Here is a 26,582-nt window from a genome sequence, read left to right on the forward strand (position 1 = left end):
TGTGTTTCCCTGTCTTTCTTCAAAAGCTTGGGTGAAGGGGTGAAGGGTCTGGGATGGATAGGAAAGGAAGAAGGGGAGCCCTGTACAGTGTAATCTGGAGTGGTTTTAGATATTGTCATGGGTCCTGAGCGCTGGACTTAGAGAGCATTGTCGGCAGGGCATAGTGGCTCACACCTTATCCCAACACTCGGGAAACAGAGGCAAGTGGATCTCTATGAGTTCCAGGCCAGCCAGGTCTACAGAGTGAGTTCAAGGACAGCCAGAGCTACATAGTGAGGCCCTGTCTCAAAAATATTTTGAGACAGACAGAGGGGGGGGGGGGAGGGGGGGGAGATAAAGAGGGAGGGAGGGAGGGAGGGAGGGAGAGAGAGAGAGAGAGAGAGAGAGAGAGAGAGAGAGAGAGCTAGCTCATTGGCTAAGGTTTTCCCATTCACAGGACACAGTAAAAGAAATCTTTCCAGGACAGGGCCAGAGTTTTGGACAATAGTTCTAAAATTGACTTCCTCAGAACCCAGAATGGGCGCAGGAGGGGTGGTGGCTGTTGACGTTTCTCGGGTCAGCCCCAGTTCTGTGGGAACAGAGGCTGAGGGAGAACTGGGAATCCTGAGAAGGTCCACTTGAGAACTGGGAAGGGGAAACGAGACGGTGAGCTAAAGTCTAGGTTATGTCAGGAGTTACCGGCTGAAATGAAATACAGCATGGCAAACCCTGGCTTCTCTCTTCAGGATTTGGTAGAGAGCCCAGGGGAAACTGATTTCAGCTTCCTTTATTTCCGAGAGCATAGTCCATCGAGTGACTCTCCCTCAGAGAGAGCTTTGCCTTAGGGGACTTACTAGCTGGAAACAGAGACTGAGGGGGCTCGGGTCTCAAGTCATCACACTTCCTAGTAGTGGGTAGTTGGGGGGAGTCTAGCCATCCAATCACATGGTCCTCCGAATGTGAATCTCCAAGCATGGCTGAGGCCTTCCAAGCCATTTCAGCCTAATCTTCCCTCTCCTTCCCCCATCCTGGCTTAAGAGTCGTGTACTTGGCATAGTAGTAGAGGAAGGCACGAGGGGACAGCAAGAGGAAAACGTAGGACTCCAGTTGGTCTGGACTACTGACAGGCCACTGGGTTAAGGAAGGGGAAGTAGAGGATGGGTGCTTCTGGGGTTCTCCAGGGAACCCAGATAGTCTCCTTTTCCCAGGGCACTGAAAGAGGAAAAGGCCAAAGGGCTGGGGAGGAGAGACCAGGAAGTCAGACATTGCTGATGCGCACACTAAGGGCACTGCCTTCCTTTTCAGCCTGCTCTCTTAATGATTCTTCCAACTTGAGCTTTTCTGGGTCTCCGTAGCGGACAGTGCTATCACGGAGACCGCCAGGGGGAGCCACTTTCACAACCTGGTCAAAAAGGCTAAAGTCAGCGACGTATTTGCCACTGGCCGACAGCGAGATAGCAGGCGTGAACTCATAGCCCCAGAGGATCTCCTCCGGCAGGTAGGAAGTGCGGACTTGACAGGTGGCGCTGGTGGACTCCACTGTCCCACTGAGGATCAGCACCAGCTCAAAGTCCCCCTCCCCACTGCGGAGGGGGAGATCTTTCAAGGGACTTGTCTCGTCTACCACGTGGTAGAAGGTCAGGGGTAGAATGAGAAAGGGGCTGTCCGAGGCCGTGTCCACTTGGAAAGTCACGTTGACCTGGTTGAGCCGAATATTCTCACCCTCCTTTGTCTGGTGGGTCTGAAGCAGTTTGCCCGTCACCTGGCATCCAATGAGGAGACTCTTCCGCATATTGGCAACTCGGATCATTAGGCAAGGCTTCCCGTTATGGGAGGCCACCACGGCGTGCTGGCTGAAACGGATGGTCTCAGCCCTCTTCTTGGGCCGGGCGATCTTTGCCAGGAAGGTACCTGTGATGAAGATTTCAAGAATGGTGGTGAGCACCAGCTGGGCAATAAGAAGCACAATGGCCAGAGGGCACTCCTCACTGATGTAGCGGAAGCCGTAGCCAATGGTGGTCTGGGACTCGAGGGAGAAGAGGAAGGCTCCAGTGAGTGTGTGCACCTGCACCACACAAGGGGTGTGGTTGGCAGGGGGTCCCAGCTCCAACAGGTCCCCATGGGCCACGGCCACCAGATACCACACCACGCCGAAGAGGAACCAGGTGCCTGCAAAGGTCGCGGAGAAGAGAAGAAGCTTGTAGCGCCACTGCATGTCAATGAAGGTCGTCCATAGGTCCTTGAGGTAGAGGAAACGCTTGTCCGCAATATGCTCCATCCTCACGTTGCTGCGGCCGTCTTTCGTCAGGACCCTCCTCCGACGTATCCCTGGGGCCACGAGGGGCCGGCTTTCTGTCTGAGTCGTCTGACTGTAGTAGACCTTGGCGACGGATGTCATCTGCAGGGAGCAGGACAACATCAAGGAGGTTATTGCCCAAACCCCGCCAACTCCTAGACGCCACCCAATGGGAGGAGGCTCTAACTAAGATTTCCTTTTAAAATCCCTTATATTTCTTTATGGGGGGGGGCGGAATGCTTAAGTATCACACCCCGAGGACAATTTGCAGGATTTGTTTCCTCCCACCACGTGGGCCCTGGGCGTTGAACTTCAGTGGCAAATGCCTTTACCTGCCGAGTCAGAGCCATCTTGTCAGCAGCCCCTAACCTTTCGTTTGGATGCCATTTGCCAGTCACCGCAAGAGGTACTGATAGGTCAAAGGTGAAAATGACATCATTCTTGCTAAGAGCTCACAGCTTAGCGAGGACCTCAGTTAAACACATCATTGCAATACAGTGTAATAATGTTTGTGATCTGAGGAAGAAGGTGAGACAGAGAAGGAAGCGTAGGAAGTGCACAGGTCTCTGAGAGTAGTGTTGAGAGCGCTACTGATCTCCACACACGCATGCGCACACACATACACACACACACACACACACACGCATGCACACACACACACACACACACACACACACACACACACACCACTCCTGTGGAGATACCTAATTCAAAGTAAAACTCCTCCCTGCTGATGAATACCAAGGCAAGAAAACCTATTCCACTGAAGTCCTTCTAGGACAGTCCTGCTTAAGATGCAGGTATACCTTTAATTTCGCTGTTCTCTCTCCCAGCCCCGAGGTAATAACCACAGGTGAGAAAAGAGCAGAAGGCATCCATTCTTCTACTGCTCAGGCACCCAGTCTCCTTCATTTGCCACCGTTATCATCACCATTTGTTTGCACTACCTGGGAGAAGTTAAGTCTGAGTCAGGGTCTTGGTTGGTGTTAGGAAGAGCACAGAGACGATCTCAGCAAAGACTATAAGCAGGAAGGAAGCAACCGGCTGGAGCTTCCTGTCAGCACCCAGACATCTCCCCACAGGTTCGCAGCGATGCCAGATTGTAGGCAGCAAAACTGTCTTGGCTGCATGAGGTGCAGGTGGACTCCATATTAGTTAGAGTCTGCAGGAGCTCAAATTCAAGATTGCTATTCGTCCTGACAGTAGAAAGTGGGACAAGGCGCCGAAACAGGAGACAGTTCACTTAATACAAGGTGTCTGGCATCCCTGCCCAAAAAGTAACTTTGTACTTTTCCAGTAGAGGAGATTTTAATCACTTAGACTCTGAGTCCGACATCTGGAACTCCTGAGAAGGAGGAAGATGATTTCTGGGATTTGGGGTTCTTTGGAGATCAGAGCAGCCGTTGTATTCCCAGCCCGTATGTCTGAACCATTGCGTTTCATCATTGCTCTTTATCACATTCGCACATTTTCCCCATTCCTTTGCCGCTGGAAGAGTCTAAGTTATATGGTCCTGTCCATGTACTCCTACCCACACGGGCACTGCAAAGGAGATCACCAATGGATGAGGGTCCCGAGAGCGTCCAGAAGCAGCCAGTCTGCCCATTTTACCAGCCTGGAGACCATTTGAAACTCCTATCCATGGGAGACTGCTACTCAGCTAGACCCCAGTGCTCCTCACTGCCTATGGCTTTGGTTTCTTTGAAGCAAAAAGGAAGCTCTATAACTCTGAATAATTCCTATTTAGAACTTAAATAAAGCCCTACTCAATGCTCCAAAGTGCTAATAATAACAACCACCTACCACAATCCACATATATAGGTGTGTGTGTATGTATACATATATACCATTGTAGAGTCTGCACATAAGAATGTTTGATCATCAAACTCTTAAGTATGTGAAACCTGTACATGAGATTTTTAAGGACTGTTGGGGAACAAACTAATTGCACAGTTAAATATGAAAGAATATAATTTTAATTTTCAAAAATAAAAGTGAGGGGTTGGAGAGATGGCTCAGCAATTAAAAGCATTGGCTGCTCCCTCAGAGGCCCTAAGTTTAATTCCCAACAACCACATCGTGGCTCCCAACAATCTCTAATGGGATCTGATGCCCTCTTCTGTCATGCAGGCATACATGCAGATAGAGCACTCATATGCATAAATAAATAAATCTTAAAAAATAAATAAAATAAAAATGAAACATATTTTATAAGTTATAGAGAAATGGGCGATACTGATCCTAGGAAAGATTCTCAAATAAAATACAAGGGTTATGTGTAACTAGACAGAACAAGAAAACAGGAAGTTTTCAGTCAGACTCACTGTGGGTTTACTGGGAACAAGTCATATCAAAACAATTTAATTTCCTTCTATGATGAGGTTACTAAATTGACAAATCAACAAAGTACAGATAATGTGTAACTTCAGCAAGTTTGTTTTTTTTTTTTTTTTTTTTTAACAAAATCTATCGTTATACTTTTGGGGATAAGATAGAGAAAATGACCAGAAGGGTAATGTAATGAAGTGGTTTTCAAATGTCAGTGGTATTGGTGAGTAGAGCCCCATAGCCTAGAATTCATTTCCTATTGATGGAGCTAAGAGATTTATCCTTGATCTTGCCCTATTCAATGTTCTTGACACTAATTTCATTCAAAACTAGAGAACATTGTGGCCATCAATTGTGTGGATGGCACAAACCTGGGACAGTGTACAAGGACTGGGCAGAATTGGGACCTAAAAAGAACCAGATGAGTGAGCCAAACCGAATGAAAAGGATAAATGTTGGATTATGCATTCGGGCCAAAAAATTATCTGGGAAAGTTTAAGATTATGAAGATGTAATTTGGTCACGTTACCATGGGGGTAAAAAGAGATTTAAACATTTTAGCAAAAAAAAAAAAAAAAAAAAATCCAGTATGAGTTATTCATGCCAAAAAGCAATACAATCTTAAGCTAGTTTGGTTGAATGAAGTCTCTAGAATAAGGAGGTAATTGATTCCACTCTGCTTGGTTCATTCTGCATCTTCAGTATTCCATCTCAAGCAGCAATCAAGAGATGAAAAACTCTGAGGCCAGGTCACATGGGAAACGGTTAGAGGGAACAGGCGGATTTTGTCAAGAGAAGGGATGATCTGAAGAAAGAACAGATGTGTACAAAATACTTGGCTTGAGGGACCGTCACATGAATGAAAGGTCAGTTCCAAGAACAAACAGGACCAGTGAGTTCGAACTATAGGGAGGAAGATTCCAGAGTAATATTGGAGTGGGGGGAGACGGACACCACTATAGTCAGGATTGTCCAGATGTGAAGAGTCCCTGGAAAGGTACAGAACATGCTGTCCCTGGATGTCCAAAGATAAGTTATACACTATTTTCAGAGATCTCACAGAGGAGATGAACGTTCTCACTGGATAGCGAAAGAAAGATTAAACTTCCAGCTACACCTATGCTGAGCAAGAATGCTGGCCTCCTCCTCTCCACCTCTACCCCTGAACTTTCTGTGGTCCAGGGATCTCTCATCTATGCCCTCGCTTTGTGTTAAGAGGAGGTGCCACATATCAGGAAGCATGGATGCTCTCAAAAACCTAGCTTATCAGTCTCCAAACAACAGCCTGTGGTTATTTGTTACTTTATAAAATATGTAATTTGATCCCCACACTCTGGGGTGGACAGGAAAGACATCATTAGAAAACTGAGGCTCAGAGAAAAATTACTCCAAGCAAATTCGAGGTAAAATGGGAAGCCAAACCCAGGTCTTCCAACTACTGGGCCAAAACACCTGGTACCCTGACCTGAGGAGTTTTGCTGACGCAGAGAAGACAGAGCCTGGAGCTTTGAAGGCAGGGTTTAAAGGCTATAGACTCCAGGGCCCTAGAGACTTTGGCTACCCACTAGCTTTTCTTTGTGGCCTCTGGTTGTTGTGTTTGCCGCCTCCAACTGTGTGTCTAGGTCGCCAGCCCTTGTATCTGCCACCTCCAGCTGTGATCCGAAGTTCCCAGCTGTTATGCCACCTCCTACAGCCAAGCCACTTTGTTCTCAGGGGTGGCCAGACTGAGAAAGAGATAAACAATCAGCAAGCTCCACCCCCAAGCTGGCCAGGCCTCTGGGGGAAAAGAAGCCAGCCAAAGTTCTGGAAGTGGCTTGCAGCTGCCCGACCAAAAAACATACATCCTGTTTCCTCTAGAGGGTGCACTTTCTCCTACACAGTCACTGAATAGTGAGACGATGGAATCCGGCTATCTGCCTCCTTTCTTCTATGAGAAGTGAGCTAATTCTTTCCCTAAAGCAAAGGTCAGCCCTGAGGACGGTGATGTCCATTCCTCCAGCAAACACTGGGGCCTATCTTTGGTTTCACACTGTCAGCTCCCCCTAGAGCTAGATTTCCTAACCTACAGGTACTTTTATTTTATGCCAGCCACGTATGCTTGCAGAGTGAATGGATTTATCACCGCCTTTCTCAAGTGCTTGAGACAAGACAGCTCTTGTGACTGAAACTGGCCGAGGTCCTCCATTGTTTTTAGGTTAAACTGCAAGCCTTTGGCATTGGCAGTCGAGGTGAGTTAGCCTCTGCTTACTCCTTCTTTCTTCTTACTTTTATTGTTTGTTTGTTGAGACAGGGTTTCTCTGTATTGCCCTGGTTATCCTGGAACTCTCTCTATATAGACCAGGCTGGCCTTGAAGAGATCTGCCTGCCTCTGCCTCCAGAGTGCTGGAACTAAAGCCACCACGCCTGGCTTCTCCTCACTTCTTGGCCTTACCCTTGACAGCCTTCTCCACATCCTTAGACTTCAGCTCTACAGAAAAACCCCACGGTCTGATTCTTTCCACCTTTGGATCTGCTTTTGTACTGCTCAGCTCCCGCCTGCCTTTCAAAGCCTGGACCAAGTGTTTAGTGATGCCTTTGGAAGCCTTCCTCACCCTCAGAGGAATAGTTTTTCTCCGTGTCCCTACCCCTGCGTCACCCTGACAGGAGTTTTCTAAGCCTGAACTCCACTTTATAATACCACAGTGCTTTGCAATGTTTATTTGCCTTTATTTGCCATCTGTGAACTCTTAATGGAAGGCCATGGACTATGCCTGCATCTGTTCCACCAGAAGCAAGTCTTTTTTAAGACGGAGGGAGAGATGACTACTGAAGGCGCCGTCTGGACAGGTCTGAGTGGGGCTGCCGCCTTGATGTACCACACTGGAGATGACTTCCTGAAGACCTTCAGGAGGAGCCATGACAGGGAAGAGGGGATCCAAGCTCACTCAGGCATGACTAAATGCTGCAAATGTTTGCAGATCCTTTCAGAAGGTAAAGGAAAGACAGCTCAGAAACTTGAATGCCAACCCTTCTGTGGGTCAGCTGACTTGGGCGGCGGGGCAAAAGAGTGGGTTTTAACACTGCCGCATGGGGACTGGGAAGGTTAAGTTAGTTATCAGAGGGCTTGCATGGCATGCACGAGGCCCTGCATTTGGTCCCCAACAGTGCATAAAAGCAGCAATGGTTGCACAGCTGTCATCCCAATGCTCAGGAGGGTGAGCCGAGATAATGAGAGGTTCGAGGTTATCCTTGGCTATATAGTAAGTCTAAAGCCAGACTGGGCTACATGAGACCCTGTCTCAAAAATTAATCAAGGGACTGGAGAAATGGCTCAGAGGTTAAGGGCACTGGCTGCTCTTCCAGAAGTCCTGAGTTCAATTCCCAGCAACCACATGGTGGCTCACAGCCATCTATAATGAGCTCTGGTGCCCTCTTCTGGCCTGCAGGCATACATGGAGGCAGAATGTTGTATACATAATAAATAAATAAATCTTTTTAAAAATTTATCAAGTTGATTAATTACCACTAACATTTATTATGCTATATTGGGTGGTTAGAAAGGATGCTTCAACTCCACACCAGAGACAGCAGGCGGAAGGGCAGGGGATAAACTGTACCATTTCCTGAGACCTATCCTGTTGGGGGGGGGGGTCCTTTCAACCCCAAAGAAAGAGCGTCTCTGTAAGCAAAAGCAACTCAACGGGAAGGAGCTTTGGGATGTGAACACTAAACTCATTCATTTCCAAATGGAGACAATTTCTCACTCTTCTCCAACCTGCCCCCTCTTCGGTTCCCTAAATCACTAAAGGCACCATCATTCTCCCAGCAGTTCACACTCAGAGCCCTGAACCATTCCGCACTCCCCTTTCCGTTCACTACAGAATGTTCCGTGTTGTGGATGTGACCCTCCTGCTGCCTCCCTTTTGTTTCCTTCCCATCCTTCAGGGCCTTAATGAAGCCCTGCATCACCTACTGTTCAGCTCATCGCTCCATTTTTTTTTTTTTTTTTTTTGTAATCAAACTCATCCTACATTGCTCCTGTGTGTGTGACTCTCTGATTATGAATCAGTGAACACTGATCTGGTATTTTCCAAAGCACGTGCACATTTCATTCTCGTGGTAGTCCTGGGAAAGAGTAAGATCAGAGTCCTGCCAGGCGGTGGTGGCGCACGCCTTTAATCCCAGCACTCGGGAGGCAGAGCCAGGTGGATCTCTGTGAGTTCGAGGCCAGCCTGGTCTACAGAGTGAGATCCAGGAAAGGCGCAAAGCTACACAGAGAAACCCTGTCTCGAAAAACCAAAAAAAAAAAGATCAGAGTCCTGAGGCTGAGGATCTAGCATAGCTAAAAGATACTAAAGTGCTTGCCTAGCATGCCCAAGGCTCTGGGTCTGATAAAAAAACAACAACAACAAAAAAAAAAAAAAAAAAAAACTAACTAACTAACAAAAAACTTGGAAAAAAATCCTAGTCCTTATTTTGTGAGCAAAGAAACCGAGGCTCAGCAAGATGGTGTACTCCCTAAATCACGGAACTGGATTCACAATCAAGTCCTCTGGCTCCAAACCCACCCACTTTTCATCACACTATATCTGCCCCAGTTCCTTCCCCACCTCAAAGAAAGTATTTCATTGTACACCAAAGAGAGACCAGACTGAGCCCAGCACCTGAGGAGTTCTGTGACTTGAGTCTAACCCACTTTCCCTGCCTTACTGCCTACGGTTCCCCTCCTGTGGCTCATTCCAGCAAACAAGTGCCTTGCTGTTGAAGCCCTGCTGTACTCACAGGCGTTCTTGCCTTCATCTATCCTTCTGTATTCCATGCTACCTGAGCCTGGTTCGGACGACCCCTATTCCATAAAATCTTCCCTGAAAACCACAGCCTATTCCTGAATTTCCATGTATATGTATCTATTGAGTAAAAACAAGTTTGTTGAAGGAAGCACCCAGGTCTTCTATATCTTGATTATTTGAGTCTTATGATTTAGACATCCCAGGAAAACTCATGTATTGAAGGCCTTGGTCCTCACTACAGCAGTGTTCAGAGGTAGAGACCTGAGATGTGAGTGATCGGATCACGAAAGTTCTAACTCATCCGTGGATTAACTGGAAGTTAGGAGGTGGGGCCTAGTTAGAAATAGGTCACCGGGCATGACCTGAAGGGATATATCTTGTCCTCCATACCTTCCTCTGTGCTTCCCGATTTCCCAGAAGTGAGCTGTTTTCCTCCTCCACACCCTTCTACCCTGATGTTTCCGCCATGCCTCTGGAGCATAGGAGGTCACCACACAGAACAAAATATCTCAGACTGCAACTCAGAATGTCCTCCTTTAAGTGTTTTTCTCAGGTATTTGTCACAGCAACACAAAGCTGACTGACATAGCTAACCGTCATGTGACGCACAGTGAGCACTCGGGAAGCACGTTGCGAGAGAATGAATGAACAGGAGAGAGCACAACCCTTTCTGGCTGTGGAGGTCAACCCAAGACAGTGGTTCTCAACCTGTGGGTCGCATATCAGATATCCTGCATACCAGATATTTATATGACAGTTCATACCAGTAGCAAAATCACAGTTATGAAGCAGCAACAAAATACTTTTACGGGTGGGGGTCAGCACAACATGAAGAGCTGTGTCCAAGGGTCTCAGCGTTAGAAAGGTTGAGAACCACTGCTCTAAGGGAAAGAGAAGGTGCCGCCATCGCTGTAGGGCTGGGGAAATGTGGAGCCTCTTGTTCTCTGTGGAATGAGTGGGACTCTACTCTGGCCTAGGGCCTCAGGGACCTTTTCCTCTGCCTGTCTTGTTTGTGTCTTCTCTTGATTTTTCTTGTGATTGTTTTTTCCTCTTATACACATGGAAACCCCAGATAGCTAATTAGAATCACTATTAAATATGAGAAAAAAAAACCCAAAGTATTTCCATCTGAAATGGTGTTGCTCACCATGCAATGTGAGTTTTATTTTCATACAGTTGTGTAATAAATTTCTTTTTAATATCTCCTGGGTGCCAGATTCTAAACAAAACACTGGAATTATAGAGATGAAGCAGATATAAATTAATTTCCTTGAAGACCTTAGAGTCTAAGAAGGAAATCAACATAAAAGAGGCAGGAAGCGGGGATGGAGAGATCCATGTGCGTTAAGGGAAAGGTGACATCCAGCTCCAGGCATGAGGGGTGAGAGGTCACTATTATTGACCATCTCTTGTGTGGTAGATGCGGGACCGAGGGGCACATTTTTAATTGTTGGTTAATAGGATTTCCAAGTCACCATATAAAAATGTTATTATTGCTATTAGGACCAGGAAATATAGATAGCAACCAGGGACTGAGCTTTTCCTGCTATGCCCAGGTGTCTCTTTCAGGGAAGAATACGAAGAGAAAGGTAACTGGGTCGAAAGGATGAGCAAAATGGGATTGGGGTTCTGGAGGAAGAACCCAAAGAAGCATGCACCATAAAAGGAGCCCGGTGGGACAGGTGTATACAGCACTGGGAACATCAGAGACACAATTTTTTTAAAAAATTCTTTTTTTTAAGGTTGGGGAGCACAGGAAAGAGAGTGGTGAATCCGGGTACTCAGCTGCCTTTCTGTTTCCTAACTCTGGATGTAATGTGACCTCCCTCGTCCCATCCCAGCACTGTGCCTTCCTCCCATGATGGGTTGGATCCCTCTCAAACAAGAGCCAAAGCAAACCTCTCTCCCCCCAGGTTGTTTCTTCTCAGCTATTTGGGTGACAGCAACAAGGTGTGTGTAACTAAGACAAGCCGGCCCACAGAACCTGTGGTCAGGTCGTCGTCGTCATCGTCAGATAAGACGCATCCTAAATAAATGACCTGGACACGTGTTCGTGCATCACATTCTGGAGACGAAGTGAGATGGTTGGGCACAAGAATGAGGAAGGCCCAGCCTGGGAACAGAGCACAGTTCTGCCTGCTGGGAAACGCACTGGACTGGGAAGCAGGAGACAGTGTCAGCCTCAACTCTGCCAGAGACTCTCTGTGAACCCGGACAAGCTCTTAACCCTCAAGGCCTCCAGATCTTTCACTGTGAAAGAAAGTTGTATCAGTTCCCCACTGCCCCAACTCTAGCACGCACCTGTCTGCACCCAGAGACACCGAGAGCCACGGGAGTCACCTCAGTATGTGCTCCGTGGATACCCATGATAAAGATCTTAGGAAACTAATATTTGATGTTATATAAGCAAAGCACAGTGGAACAAAATGAAACATTGATGTTCCTGGAGACCAAAACAGCTCTCAAAGATGCCCAGTGCATGTCACGTGCAGCTCATCTGTGGACGTGTTCCTGTCCTCTGTCATTCGGAACACACTGTTAGGTCTGGAGGTGTGGTGCCAGAAGAAAGGAGAGGCCACTTTCTGCTTTAAAACTCCCCATCTGACGAGATGGTGACACTTGCCTATAATCCCAGCATTCCAGAGGCTGAGGCAGGAGGAGGATGAATCTGAGGCCAGCCTGGGCTATACAGAAGGAACCTATCTCAGAAAGAAATAAAAGAAAACTCCCACCATCCTGCTAACCTGGTCTGGCCCCGTTCCTCCCCCTGGAGAAAGGAAACAGCTGCCCCATCTCCTCTCCCCAGACTTTTCGAATACCAAATCCCACTTAAATAATGATCTCAGAGGCCTCCTGGAGGAGAAGTGGCTGGGCCTGAAAAGAAGCATTTCTGGGCTTCCAAGTGTTCTTAGTGAAAGAGAGGAAGAGAAGAGAAAAGAGAGGGGAAGAAGAGGAAGGGCAGCGAGAAAAGCTCTAAGGGTTATGTAAGGCCTGGAGGTTAGAAGAATGGACTTGGATGTGGGTCCTTCTAAAGCTTGGTGTCGTTATTCATCCCTCTCACTCCTGTCCTTCCCCCAGTGAGAACGAGCGAGCGAATAGAAATGGAGCCAGATGCTCACAACTCTGGAGGTGAGGAGAAAGGGGGCAGTGTGTGTGCCCAGGAGCCTGCTCCTGAGAGACTCCTAGCTGAGTCTCTGTTGCCTCTGCCTCCCACCCTGGAGCCTCCTCCCCCCCCCCACCCCCGGCCCTCCCATCCTCTAGCCCCAGCCTGACACCAAGGTCCTGGCCCAGGGAAGAATAGGCTTTTCTTCCCTTGTGTCAACGTTTGGAAAGTTCTCAGAGTTTGATCAGAAGGATAAAAGCCTTCAAAGCATTTCCTGGGAGTCTGTGACCTCCCCCGGGGCCCTTCTGACCCCCCCCCCCCGCCGTGTTTTCCAGTCAAGAGTGGGAGGGACAAAGAGATGGGGCCATGTCAGATGTTCTCCCGTGTTTAGACACCACCACTGCCTGTCAGTGTGGGCTGATCAGGACCACTGGCCCTTCCTCCAGCTTGTTCCCCAGACGTGCCTTTTGACCCCCTTCAGGAAGGGAAGTGCATTCTTGCAGAGAACTCCAGAGGGGTGACATCTCAGAGAAGCCATTGTCCCTGGCTGGAGAGGGGGGATGACTGACTGTATGGGACATTGCCTCCTGTGTATCTGTCCTCTCAGACCCCCACATCACCTCCAGCATACTTCCTCCCTGAGCTGTGGTCCAGCCATGGTATCTGCTCTTAGCTGTTGTCTGGGACTACAGAACTGCACATCCTGAGCTCTTCAGTAAACTGGTCCTTTGTGAGGACTTGGCACTATGATCGAGTTCAACTGAGGACAGAGCTGTACCACTGTCTCCTCGTCAGCCTCAGCGTCAATGGTCCGGAGAGCCTCCAGACCTGGCCTCGTGCGAGTCTTCACCGCAGAACATTCACTTAGAGATGTTAACCCGTCCTCCTTCACTTTGACGGGAAGAACCAGAAAATTCAAGTAACGGTATCATTTAGCAGGAAACAATGGGTAGGAAAAACTCCATTCCCCCACTGTACCCCTGCAGAGGCAGGAACTTATATAGTCCAAGCTATTCTTATAGTCCAGCCAAGGATGACCCTTGCCTCTATCTCCCAAATGCCAGGATTACAGTCATGCAGCATCATACCCAGTCCACGCAGTGTTTGGGGGCTAAAGCCAGGCTTCCTAGGCAAGCACTCTATCAACTAAGCTACTGCCGCAGCCTCTATTTTCTACCAGTAAGATAGGAGTCGCTGAAACAGTTCCCAAGGACCCCGGGGGAAAGCTGGAGGCTAGGTCGAGTTAGGAAGAAACTGGATGACCAACAACATATCTGTTCAGGATCTCTCCTTTGTGAGTCACCTCTGCCCTAGATCTCAAACCAGTTAGGGATTCTAATCCAACTCCTGTCTAATCCTATTGATGGTGGTAATCAAACTCAGGAAAGTCACCTCCACCTGTTTTTGCGAAGCAGATGGGTCTGTCACGCCTACAGAGGAGGACAGAGAAAGAACTACAAAACTACAACTTCAAGCTTGAAGGTGACCTGCCATTCTCCCTATGCTGCAGATCTAAGTCCTGGCCACCAGGGGGCAGGGCTCTCTAGTCTGGCAGGCTGCGCTCATAGACAACCACTACCAATACACCAGCCCACGGTCCTTTTACCATTAGGCTGAACTGCATATAACCGCAAATGAAAAATAAACAGATCACATCAAATGGTTCGATAACACTAGCAATTCAAGTAGCAATAGCAACCACCTCTAGAGAGCAGAAGTTTGCCTTCGAGGAAGCACCTATACAAATTTAGAACCATTCCATTCGATGCCCCATTGGGCAGAGGCTAAGGCAACTGGGAATTCTCTCCAAGGTCAGAGCTGACATTCCATTTGTTAAATCCAAGGGTGTTTTTCAGCTCTCAACCCCAGCAGTCTCCCATCAGCATTTGAGACTAACAGGCAGTCCGTTCGTGTCCTGGCAACACTCTTTGTGTTTCGTTATTTGTTTCTACTGCAGTGTGATGGAGACTCGTGATTTTGTAGCGTTTCTAGGCTTTAAGATTCTGGGCTTCTGTGTCCTTTATCTGCAAAAAGGGCCTGATGACATGGAGGTGATGGGAGAATTCTATGAGATCATGCATGGGGGAGCTCTTCACGAGCTCTAGGGTGCTGAGAAGGCTGTCTTGTTTCTCTCTGACGTCTCATTTCCTAGGTTTTCTCTGTCTCTATTTTTAAAAGTTTATTACATTTATTCATATGGGTGCTATAGCACACATGGAGAGATCAGAGGGCAGCTTGTAAGAGTCAGCTCTCTCTTTCCACCATGTAGGTTCCCAGGTGTCAAACTCTGGTCATCAGACTTGGCAGCAAGCTCCTTTACCCACTGAGCCAGCTCACCTGCCCTCTGTTTACTTTTGGTCCATCTCTTTTGAGGAGGTCTCTCCTCTGCCCCTTCATGATGGCATTTCCCATGCACACACACACACACACACACACACACACATATACACACACACTTGATTATCATTCCTCACAATGCTACCCTCCCTGTCCTCACTATTTTAGCCCTTTCTGCACACTCCACCTCACCTCTGCCTTGTATGTCCAAGTACTTACAGGCTCCCTCTCTCTGGAACATTCCAATTTAAAATGTACAGACCCGCGTCCTTTCCTCAAGAATCGCTTGTGTGATTTCTCTTGTTCAGAGAATTATCATCCATTCAGTACCCAAGCTGGATATCTGGTCTCTCTCCTGCCCCTCAGCCCATCGGTCACAGGGCCTTATCCATTCTTCCTTTTCCTGAGTCTACCCACATTCTCTCAGGCTTCCATCATTCGGGCTTACAGTCTCTTTCACCTGAAATGATACAATGACTTCCAGGTCCTCCTACCCCAGCCTCACATCCTCACTCCAACCCCTCAGCTGCCACAGAGCCCCACAGCCCAGGATGACCCATCGCTCAGCTCAGACTTGAGATCCTTCAATGAGTTCTTTGGCTTTCATGACAAAACCACTTGACATGGTACTAAGAATCCTTCACCGCCATCTGACCCCAGCTCACTCTGGAAGCCTCTTCTTGGCCTCCTCCTCCCCACACTCCTGCTTCTGTCATGGAGAATGCTGCCTCCACTCCCGCCAATCCCACCACCCTCCCACCATGTCTCCTCACCCTTGCTTCTGCGGCTGTCTCCATGGAATACCTCTCTGTCCCAAACTCTCTTCCACACCTCTCTTCCCTCTAAAACATTTTCATCCCTGGAGGCCCTGTACTAGTCCTAGTGTTCTCCACGGTGGTGGTGGCGGTGGTGGTGCACGCCTTTAATCCTAGCACTCAGAAGGCAGAGGCAGGTGGATCTCTGTGAGTTCAAGACCAGCCTGGTCTACAGAGTGAGTTTCAGGACAGTCACCAAAACTACACAGAGAAACCCTGTCTCGAAAAACAAAAAACAAACAAACAAAAAAGGAAAGAAAGAAAGAAAGAAAGAGAGAGAGAGAGGAAGGAAGGAAGGAAGGAAGGAAGAAAGAAAGAGAGAAAGAAAGAAAGAAAGAAAATTTAGACTCCCTCTGTGCTCGTGGGACATTTTGCCACAGCTTTTTGAAGTCAAAAACTTTATCTCAGGCATATTTTTAAGCTACTACTTTCAAAAGTCACCTGATTGTTCAGTGCATAAGGACTTAAATTTGATATCTCAGGATGAATTCTGAGCTATAGGTGTCAACTATACATACAGCCTGTATGAACCATCACCACACCACACCAAATATTCCTGATTCATAAAAGTACACTTTTTGTTTTCTGGCTGAGCCTCAGAATCTTCCTAACATAAGTCACACAGAAAACCATTTTCAAATGGAGTTAGTCTAACAAACGAAACCTATTCTTTATCTCGGTGCCTCCATGTTATAGCCCTGTTCTCTTTCTGTTCTCCATTGCCACTGTTTGCCATTCTGGTCTTCGTCAGTTACCGGTTATGGGAATCTCAGTCAATCTCTTAATCCCTCTAGGGTTCATTTTCCTCATCGAAGGAGGCAATAAACTTCGATTGTGTGCTCAGGATTACGAGAGATAAGAAAGTATGTGAAATCTGTAAGGCCCTTATGCAAATAAAGATATCATCATTATTGTACTTTGCAGATGAAGGAAAAATTCCCCTGAATTAAAGAAGCTAAGACTCAGAAAGGTGAGGTGATTGCTGACATTTACTTAATAGCAAGCCAGAAGCTCTCTCCAAGTCTCATAGGGTTTTTACTCATATTGCTTCTCCGTACCCCAGAGGGCTTGATGCCGCTCAAGCTGAACCAAGGCCTTATTACTGCATTCCCTAGGGTAACTGCGATTGGTGGGTAGGAGTTACTATAGCCTCAGAATTCAAGGTGCTTCCAATTCACTGCTCTACCCCAACCCCCCTTATTCCCAATGAAGCTACCTCCACAACCCCCTCAGTCTGCCAAGAGCAAGAGAAACCATACAGCAAGGAATGCTGAACAGAGCTGAATTCCTCTAAGACTGTTCTCTGGCCCCTCACCTACTTCCAAACTTAGGGGCTCCAGGAAGCTAGCAGGCTCCTCCAGGCTTAGGATGTCCAAGCCCTCAGAAGACTATATTCTGGCACCTGATCTATCACCAGCATCTAGGACACTAGAGAGGCTCTGAGTGGACAGGACTTATTCTTTGGGAGTCCTAGGAGCCCAGTCACAATCCACACTTTAGAAAAGAGAAAGAGCCGGGCGGAGGCGGCGACAGCGGCGGTGGTGGTGCACACCTTTAATCCCAGCACTAGGGAGGCAGAGCCAGGCGGATCTCTGTGAATTCGAAGCTGGCCTGGGCTACCGAAAGTGAGTTCCAGAAAGGCACAAAGCTACACAGAGAAACCCTGTCTCAGGAAAAAAAAGGAAAGAAAAAAAAAGAAAGAAAGAAGGAAGGGAGGAAGGAAGGAAGGAAGGAAGGAAGGAAAGAAAGAAAGAAAGAAAGAAAGAAAGAAAGAAAGAAAGAAAGAAAGAAAGAAAGAAAGAAAAAAGGAAAAGAAAAGAAAAGAGAAAGAGCCATGCCTTGAATTCTAGCACTCCGGAGGCGGAGGTAGGAGGATCTCTGTGGGTTCAAGGCCAGCTTGGTCCACATAGTAAGTTCTAGGACAGCCAGAGCTACATAGCAAGACCCTGTCTCAATGAGAGAGAGGTAAGAAAGAGACCCCTGCTGAAAGTCCCTTCTCCACACATTTGCTAATCTGTCATCTTGAAGTTATATTGTCTAGCGATGAGGGAGGGCTTGACCTGGCTGATGGAGGGCCCAAGAGGCAAAAGGAGAGGCAGAAGAGACACTCTCTAGTGTAGAGGCACCCAGGACAGCTCCCCAAGGGATTGTTTTATTGTCCCCTCCTTGCACTAAGAGCCAACTCCATCTTCCCCCAAATATGAAGATCTTCTGAACTGATTCTTTGAAAAAATGTTTTAATGTTTATTTTTAATATATATGTTTTGTCTGCATATATGTGTGTGCCTCAGATGCCCTGAAACTGGAATTAGACAATTGTGATTTGCCATGTGGAGATGCTGGGAATTGAACCCTGGTCCTCAGAAAGAACAGACAGTGCTCTTAACTGCTGAGCCATTTCTCCAGCCCCTGAACCAACTCTTTTTTTTGGGGGGCGGGGGGTTGGTTTTGGTTTTTCGAGACAGGGTTTCTCTGTGTAACTTTGGAGCCTGTCTTGGAACTCACTCTGCAGACCAGGCTGGTCTCAGACTCACAGAGATCTGCCTGCCTCTGCCTCCCGAGTGCTGGGATTAAAGGTGTGCGCCGCTGCTGCTGCTGCTGCTGCTGCTGCTGCTGCTGCTGCTGCTGCTGCCGCCGCCGCCGCCGCCGCCGCCGCCGCCGCCGCCGCCGCCACCACCACCACCACCTGGCTTGACTCTTTTTCTGTATGTTTTTGTTCATTTTTGTTTCTTCCCCAGTGCCTGGTATTTATACTTAAAAGAGTCCAAGTGGACAATGAGATGGTTCAGAGGGTGGAGGTGCTGAGTTTGGCCTCTGGGACCTGCATGGCGGAAGGAGAGAGCGCCAGCTCCCACTGGCTGTCATCTGTCCTACATGCATGCATACACACCCACGCACACATGATTAGCTCTTCATATATTACTTTTCCTTCCCTTGGGCTGCTCTTGCAGGGTGTGTATCATGCTTTATCCCAGCACAACCTCCCTCTTAGACTCCTACAGAATCTCTGGGTGCTTGGGGGACACGGACTCAGTCCCACCTCAGCCTTTACTCTGGACTGGAAACCTGCGCTCTATCTAGTGTCCCGGTCCTTGCTGCAGGTCAGCCTTAGCCTCACCTCCTCAGAATTACCCCTGCCCTCAGGGTGGAGGTGGGCATATGGAGACACTGAGGCTGCACACAGTCGGAAGTCTGCTTATGAGGAATGCCTTAATGCCAGAAATCCAGTTCTCAGTGGGAAGTGGGTCATTCTTTCATGGCGGGAGAAAAACAACACCAAACCAGGACCTAAAACTGCTGACGCTTTATCCTAGATCAGGAGGTCCTCTAGGCAGATCCAGTGCCCCCAGGGCAGTGTGACCAAGGCAAGAGAGTCTTGAGAGAAAGGGAGAGAGGCAAGGTAGGAAAGGATTGAGGAGAAGCTGAGGGACCTGTCTCTAAAGCTCCCAGAAGGTCAGATGGGACAACATCCCTTACAGCCTGACCTTTGAAATGTTCTCTACCGTCCATTCACTTCTCACACGTATCCTCTGTCCACCAGCCATAGCAAACATCTTTGGCTTCTGGAACACAAACCTACGAAAGGTTCTTCGCAAATCAGGGCCTCTGCTAACCCCACTCTGCTGTCTTGTTTCTTCTCTTCCATCAAGATCCAGCTCGGATGTCACTTTCTCTGAAGACCGTTCAGAAGGTCTCCAGCCCCTGTGTGGGTTGCACCCTCGTCTGTGTCCCCACAGTGTCACCAATGGCCCCACCCCAACCCTCCCCACGTGCTCGTATTCTGCTGATGGCTCCATGTGATGTGATGCGCGGACCGATCCTCCCCAGGAGGCTGGCGATAGCATTGCCTTCGTGTTAATGGCATGGAAACACACTTAGAGAATTAGTTGGCTTGCTCATGCTCCAGAGAGCTGCTAAGATAATTCAAGAAATCCACGGAGTCTGCTTAAAGGGCAAGGAATTTGTTAGGGGATAAAAACTCACTACAGCACAAGAGATTTATCGTAGGGTCCTGGAAAGCTGAACTATAGTCCACACCGTTTTTCCGCCTGGTCTGTCTCAGCATCCAAAACCACAAGAGAGCTGCCTGCATGCATCCCAGATCGTAAGGGCCCTCAAGGCCAAGCCCCAGAGGCATGTACTTCAAGGTCATGGGCAGGTGGAGTAGTTACCTGCTGCATCTCTAGGGCTGGTGCCTCAAGATCATAGACAGAACAGCTACCCACTACCTCTCTCCCTTTTGTCTAAATCAGAGAGTTCTAACCTAATACAAAACTAAATACAAAAGGAACGATTATCAAGTACTGTCCAGGAGAGGGGAAAGGTAATAACCTAAACAGAAACAGAATTACAACCAGCAAGAACAAACAAGAGACACATACATTACACACACTAAGAGGGCTAGCACTGCAAGCTGAACCCAGTCTGTGGGTGTCATCTCGCCCTGAGTCACAGGGTGCTGGGAGGCCTCCACGCACCTCCCATTCAGTCCCCTCAATGTACTGACAAAAGGAGACACGGCGTAGAAAGGATGAGCAACGTCCCCAAGATCACACAGCTTGCCAGTGGGACACCTTGCTTTCCATCGGCAGCAGAGCAGTAGCCCCGGCCTTCATCCCACCTTCTTTCTCCCGACAAGATCTGGCCCTGGGGTCCTGAAGTGACAGTTGGTTTGCACTTGAAATATTATCCACGGAGCTTGTTCCCTGTGCTCACCCAATCTGGGGTGTGTTTGATTTGACTTTCCGGTCCATCAGGCCTTAGGGCCTCCCTCACCTCCTGCAGCAGTCAACCCAGAAACAAATTAGTGCTGACCCTAGAGAGAATCGGGGACACCTTCAATGGTGCTCTCTCCGCAGGCTGTAAAAATGGACAGAGTTCCTCGGAGACATTTAGAAATCCCACTACCCACAGGGGTTCTGATAGTCATGTGAACTATTGCTTAGGCCACCCAACCTTTGTTTTGTAGGTGACAACACAGAGATCTTCTTACCAAAGACATAGGCTCTCCCTTTTCTGCCTCCTCCTGTGAATAGTAACACCTCACACCCAGGAAATTCTTTAAGGCAAATGTTACCTGCTGTTCTTGAGCAATTTCTCTCTCTCTCTCTCTCTCTCTCTCTCTCTCTCTCTCTCTCTCTCTCTCTCTCTCTCTCTCTCTCTTTGTTTTTGGAGACAGAGTTTCTCTGTGTAGCCCTGGCTGTCCTGGAACTTCCTCTGTAGACCAGGCTGGCCTCAAACTCACAGAGATCCACCTGCCTCTGCCTCCTGAGTGCCGGGACTAAGGTGGCAAGCAATTTATTCTTATTCACACCCTTGATGGTGATGGAGATCCATGAGCACTCTACTCATACTCAGGGAATTGAGCCACCTCCTGGACAGGTCCTCTCAGCTCCATCATCTTCTCAAGGCTACTGTTCTGTCTACGCAGAAAGCGGCCTGACTCACAGAGAAGAAGTCCCAGGAGGTCCACCTTCACCCTGGAGGCAGTCTCTCTACTTCCTAACTCTCCCCCCCCCCAATTTCTTTAACCACATTCCACTTGAAAAGGATGGGGTTGGGGTGAGGGTGTCATGCTAACTCCGAAAGATACAGAGCTGCATTCATAGGAGGGTGTCTGATTGTGTCACACACACACACACACACACACACACAGAGAGAGAGAGAGAGCACCGGGCCCTCAACTAATTGCTCCAGTAAGCAGGAGGGCTTGTGGGCAGGTTTCTTTCACCAAAACAAGACATTTCGAGGCAGAAGAACACAACCAGGAGGCATGGATGAGGTCCAGAGACCAGTGGTAAGGTGATTTAGGCTGAATCTGGCAGCCAGAGGGAAGCATCAGGAGTAGAGGAAGAAATAGGAATGGAAGGATCCTGCCATTCCTCTGCAGTTCTTATGTAAGGGAAGCATCCGGGAGACCCGTGTTCACTAACCAGCTTGCTCTCTGCCGGAGCTCCCGAGCTGGGACCTCATCCACCCTCCCAGGACCCAGCACACCTCTGAAGTCAGCTCAGCCCTGAAGTCCCCAGAGTGTGTGTGTGTGGGGGGGGGCTTTCTTTCTTCCCCCCTTCACGGCATCTACTCCAAGCTACTAGAAAGGCGCCCCAGATCAGAGCGCTAGCCAAGGCACAGGCACCCAGCACAGTTATACAGATTGGGATATATGAGCCGGGAAGGGCAGAGCGGGGTACCACGAAGACTCGGCAGCCAACGTGGTCTCCAGCTCTAAAGCCAGGTGCGAAGCTGAGCAGTTCATCTCGGCAGCTCCCCAGCGCCAGCAGCAGGAGAAGGGCCCACGGCAGCAGCGGAAGTGAAGAGAGGTAGGTGCACCCTGCTCAAAGTGACCTTCTGAAACCCTTTCTCAACCCAGAAGACTAATGAAGGTCCCTCTACCTGCTGTTTCTCTGCTCCCGTTCCCATGCCCACAACTTCTTTCTGGGAAAGGTGAGTAAAGACAGCTATGGTAAAATTCCATAGGAGCAGGGGACGGACGGTCTGAGTAGAGCCAGAAACAGCCAGTATCAAAACAAAACAAACAACAAAACTTGAGGCAAGGGACCAGCCCCCACCTTGTCACCAGCTACCTGGGCACCTCATCTCACGGTCTCAGTCTTGCTGGAAAAAATGATAATTGTCCCAGTCTACTTCTCAGGGCCACGAGGGCTTGGGATGTGGGGAGTGTTCTGGGGAAATGCAAAAGAGAGTGAGTCCCCCAGGGCCTGCACCAGATCAAGGTGTGTTAGCTAGCCACGTGCACATATATATACATACTTGATTCAATGCCAGGATGGGGTCCTGGTCCACTGACCTCACTCCTCCACAGCTGGGGTAGAGGTAGAAAAGCTGTACTCAAAGTTCGGCGGAGGCTGCGTCCATGGTTAACGTATAAGCAGGTAAAGTCTGGGGCAGCAGGACATTCCCCGCCCCAGGGCCACATTCTTGAGGTCGCGACAAGTGCAAACTTGTTAAAACCTGTGTCAGAGCAGCAGAGGGCAGCGAGGGGCGGGGAGGGGGATGGTACCGAGGTGCCAGCAACTGCCAGAGGAGGTCGGGAGGAAAAGGAGTGAAGCCGAGAGAGGAGGTATGCAGGCGGACATGCTGACCGAAGGTGGCGTGGACATGCGGCCTGGGAGCCCGGCTCTGCATGTTCTCTCTGGGCACATCTGCTTGGGTGTGGGGTTGGAGCGGGTGTGGGGCCGCATAGATGAGTGTGTGCCTGTGTGTCTCTGCATATATGAGCCATGTGTCCATGAGCTGGGATAAAGAAGGGGCTGGGCAGCCACTGGTCCAGGCTGTGGGCATAGAGAAGGAGGCCTGGGCAGGCTGTGTGTACCCTTGTCCTGTCGTGGGCCTCACAGACCTGCATTCCAACTCCCTCCACAGACCACCCCCACCCCTGTGGTCCACGCTTTGCCCTCCACAGTCAGCCCTGCCAAATGTCCATCTCCCCAGCCTGCCCAAAGTGGGGGGAGTGTCGTACTGCCCACATACTCTCCCCCCCCACCCCGGGTCCACTCCCCCATGCTCTCTGGGCTCTCCGGACACTGGGGCGGGTGAGGGGTGGTTGGGGGAGGCTCTGAAAGCAGGTGACTGTTTGGGGGAACTTGGGGACAGAGCCCCCATTGTGCCCGCCCCAGAGCCGCCTCAATGGAGCTCTCTGACACAAAGGGGCTTTGACAATGGGCCGGACATTAGTATGCAGAGCCAGCCCCTCAGCCCTCTCACTGTCCCACAGGCCAGGGGCGGGAGCTGGGGGGCTGCTGGCAGTGGGAGACAGGGTGGGGCAAGGCTGAGGCTGAGGCAATTTTAGCCCTAGCAGCTCCCCTGGGGTCACTGACCAAGAGCCAGGGGAAGTTGCGGGCCTCCAAACCTGCCACTGACCAAGGACAGTCTGAACAGGGAAGGCCTTGGGGACAGGAGTTGGGAGAGGGGCTATGCGGGGCAGCCTGAGTCCACCTACCCCTTCCTTACCTCTGTTTTGCTATGTAGTCAAGGGAATTTTGTGGGTAGGACTGTGAACACCAGCATGAGAGAGCAAGGTCCCAAGCCCAAGCTCAGAGCCACAGCTGGTGAAGGCTGTGGGCCAGAATGGCCAGGCTTCATGAACAGAGGGATCTGAACCTCTGAAATTCAGGATTGGGAGGGGGGTCCTCTGGTCTTCTGCTTCCTTGGCTCCTGCCCTCTGATTCTGCATGGGTGGGTAGGTGGCTGGGAGTATGGAGGCCCGAGGCTGATGTCACGTGACTTCTGCTAGAGCTTTATTTTTTTTGAGACAAGGCCGCTCAGTGAAGCTGGAGCTTGCTATCTCAGGTAGGCTGGCTGGCCCTCAAATCTTAGGGAGCTCCCTGTCTCCACCAATGCAGGCAACACCCAGATCTTACATGGGTGATGGAGATCTGAACTCAGGGCCTCACGCACAGCAAGCCCTTTGGAGCCCTCTCCCTAGTCCAGTGCTGCCCTCTTATAAGACCTCTGCTGGGGCAGCTGTGGGGACAGAGAAGGCAAGTGTGGTGACTGAGAACAAGGGCCACTGCCCTTTGGGATCTTCCAGGGAGGCCGGTCTGAACCCACAAAGTAATATCAGTCGCCCAGCTAAAGGGAATTAACCACATGACCAGCAAGCCAAGCCAGGCTACCCTTCCCAAGGGGGTGCACCTGTTCCCAATTCAAACCCACCCCCAGCACACACCAACTAGACCTGGGGCAGGGTGCAGGGCAAGGTCTCAGAGGCCTGGGTTGATAGGGGCTCTGAGGAAGAGGGTAAGAACCTGGCAAGAGACTACAGGCAGCATGCAGGGGAAGGGTCCCCACTGAACTGCTGTATAGTTTAATCAGAATTCCTCTAGCCTGGACCAGCAAGCCCCCAAAGAGAGGGTAGGGGATACTTTACAGAGAGAGAGAAAAATCTCAAGCGTAAGAATGTCTTCCCAGCTTGCCTTCTTTCTTCTTAACTGATACTAGGAAGTCCTCCCTCCCACATATGCCGGGTACTTCTCCTGAGCTTACCAAGGGGGTGGGTGGGTAAGACCTGTTTCCTTCCACTTTGAAAACTAACGCCTAACTCATGGTGTGGTAGAGAGAACACAAGGCTAGGCCTAAATCAGACCCCTGGTTCAAGACCAGACAACCCAACTTGCCCTGCAGCCTTGCGCGAGTCACTTGCTCTCTGAGCCAAGAGATGCCTTCTGTACCACGGAAAGACAACTTCCGGTCCTTACCACCTCTTCGTCTGATAGGCAGTGAACACAGAGACAAGACACTGGAACACAGCGGCTCCCAGTCCAAGCACTGTGCTAAGCACTTGTACCAAGTACTATGCTAAGCACTTTTCCAATGTCCTGTCATTCTCTGCATCCTAAACAGTAGATGCTTAAGTTATTTATTCTCTACAGTAGGAAGTGAACCTAGGGTCTCGTACATGCTTGGCAAGTACTCTGCCTGTAAGCTATATCCCAGCCCTCATTTACCCTTTTCATTTTGAGACGGTGTTTCACCAAGTTGGTCAGACTGAATTCACTGTGTAGCCCAGACAGGTCTTGAACTTGTGATCTTGCTGCCCAGCTTCCTGGATGCTGGCATTAAAGACATGCACCACCATGCCTGGCAGCAGATGCCTTTTAAATGCTCCATTTTACAGAGGAGAAAACAGAAGCAAGGATATTAAGCATTTGCCCAAGGTCACACAGCTAGTGGATAGAGGAGCTAAGATTCAACCTCAAAAGGCAGCATCTCCCAGAGCCCACATGGGCTAACCACTGCCCCCATCCTGTCTGCCCAGTGGAAACATTGAGAAGACCCCACTGAGGGACACCAGTCAAGATACTCACCTTTATAAATGTCCCCGCAGTTCCTCAAACTGGCAGTTCTGGAGAGATATCTTAGGGACCCACAGGGGTTCCTGGAGGCGCTTTTAGAAGCTTTCTGAAGTCAAACCTTGTCATAATGCTAACAATGCATTATTTATTCTTCCACTTTCATTATTTCAAGGGTGATCAGTGGGGTTTCCCAGGGGTACACGGCATGTGATATTGCAACATACTAAATGCAGAAGCAAACAGAAAGAACCAACTAATTTTTCCTGAGCTAGACATTAAAAAGATTTGTGTGGATAAAAGGTAGTGTCACTCTTACTAAACCTTTGTTTTATAAAAAACATAGCTATTTTCCTTTAAAACCTCACATTAACAAGCAATGAGGTTATCATTGTTTTTATATTAATTATGAATGGTCTTAAGTCTCCCCAACATTCATTTCTTTTTTTTTTTTTTTTTTTTTTTTTTTTTGTTTTTCGAGACAGGGTTTCTCTGTGTAGCTTTGCACCTTTCCTGGAACTCACTTGGTAGTCCAGGCTGGCCTCGAACTCACAAAGATCCGCCTGCCTCTGCCTCCCGAGTGCTGGGATTAAAGGCGTGCGCCACCACCGCCCGGCCCCAACATTCATTTCTAACATGCTGCATATCAATGGATACAACCCACGCAAATAGTGCTCTTTGGAGTCCTCAGAAAATTTTCAATGTAAAGGAATGCTGAGATTAAAAAAAAAATGAGTGCTGCTGCTCTAGACAGCCTTAGACACTCATCTTTACTTTTTATAAACTTCCTATGTGTCTTTTTAAATCATGGGATCAGCCAGGGTTTAGACATGGAGTGAGGTGTGTTCTTGGGTCTCAGAGTTAGGACTGGGAAGAGAAGAGCTGAGGGGCCTACTCTAAGGAGAATGTAACACTAAGAGGCCAGGCTGACACCCCCCTGTGTGGCATCCCCACATTCTCACCTTGTACATCCCTGCTCAGAAGTATGGACAAGACAATGTGACTGTCCCAGACTGGACTCTGACCTCTAGCTTTGTTTCCACCCCAGACACTAGCTGACAAACCCAGCTTCAAGCTGGAGTCAGACCTCCCTCTAAGGGACCAACAGTGCTTATGGGACAAGAAACTGGAGTCCAAGCATCC

The 26,582-nt window shown here is 49.1% G+C and overlaps 1 protein-coding gene across 1 annotated transcript in view; it reads right to left on the reverse strand.

Annotated features, from left to right (window-relative positions):
- Positions 1–380: 380 nt before the first annotated feature.
- Positions 381–26,582, reverse strand: part of Kcnj10 (potassium inwardly rectifying channel subfamily J member 10) — a 31,815-nt gene continuing 5,613 nt past the window's right edge. Inside the window, exon 2 of the mRNA XM_028865566.2 lies at positions 381–2,377. Within this exon, the coding sequence (XP_028721399.1) occupies positions 1,238–2,377 (1,140 nt within the window). The 3' untranslated portion in view covers positions 381–1,237. The remainder of the gene's footprint in view (positions 2,378–26,582) is intronic.

Source organism: Peromyscus leucopus, chromosome 15 (assembly GCF_004664715.2).
Source record: "Peromyscus leucopus breed LL Stock chromosome 15, UCI_PerLeu_2.1, whole genome shotgun sequence".
NCBI lineage: Eukaryota > Metazoa > Chordata > Mammalia > Rodentia > Cricetidae > Peromyscus > Peromyscus leucopus.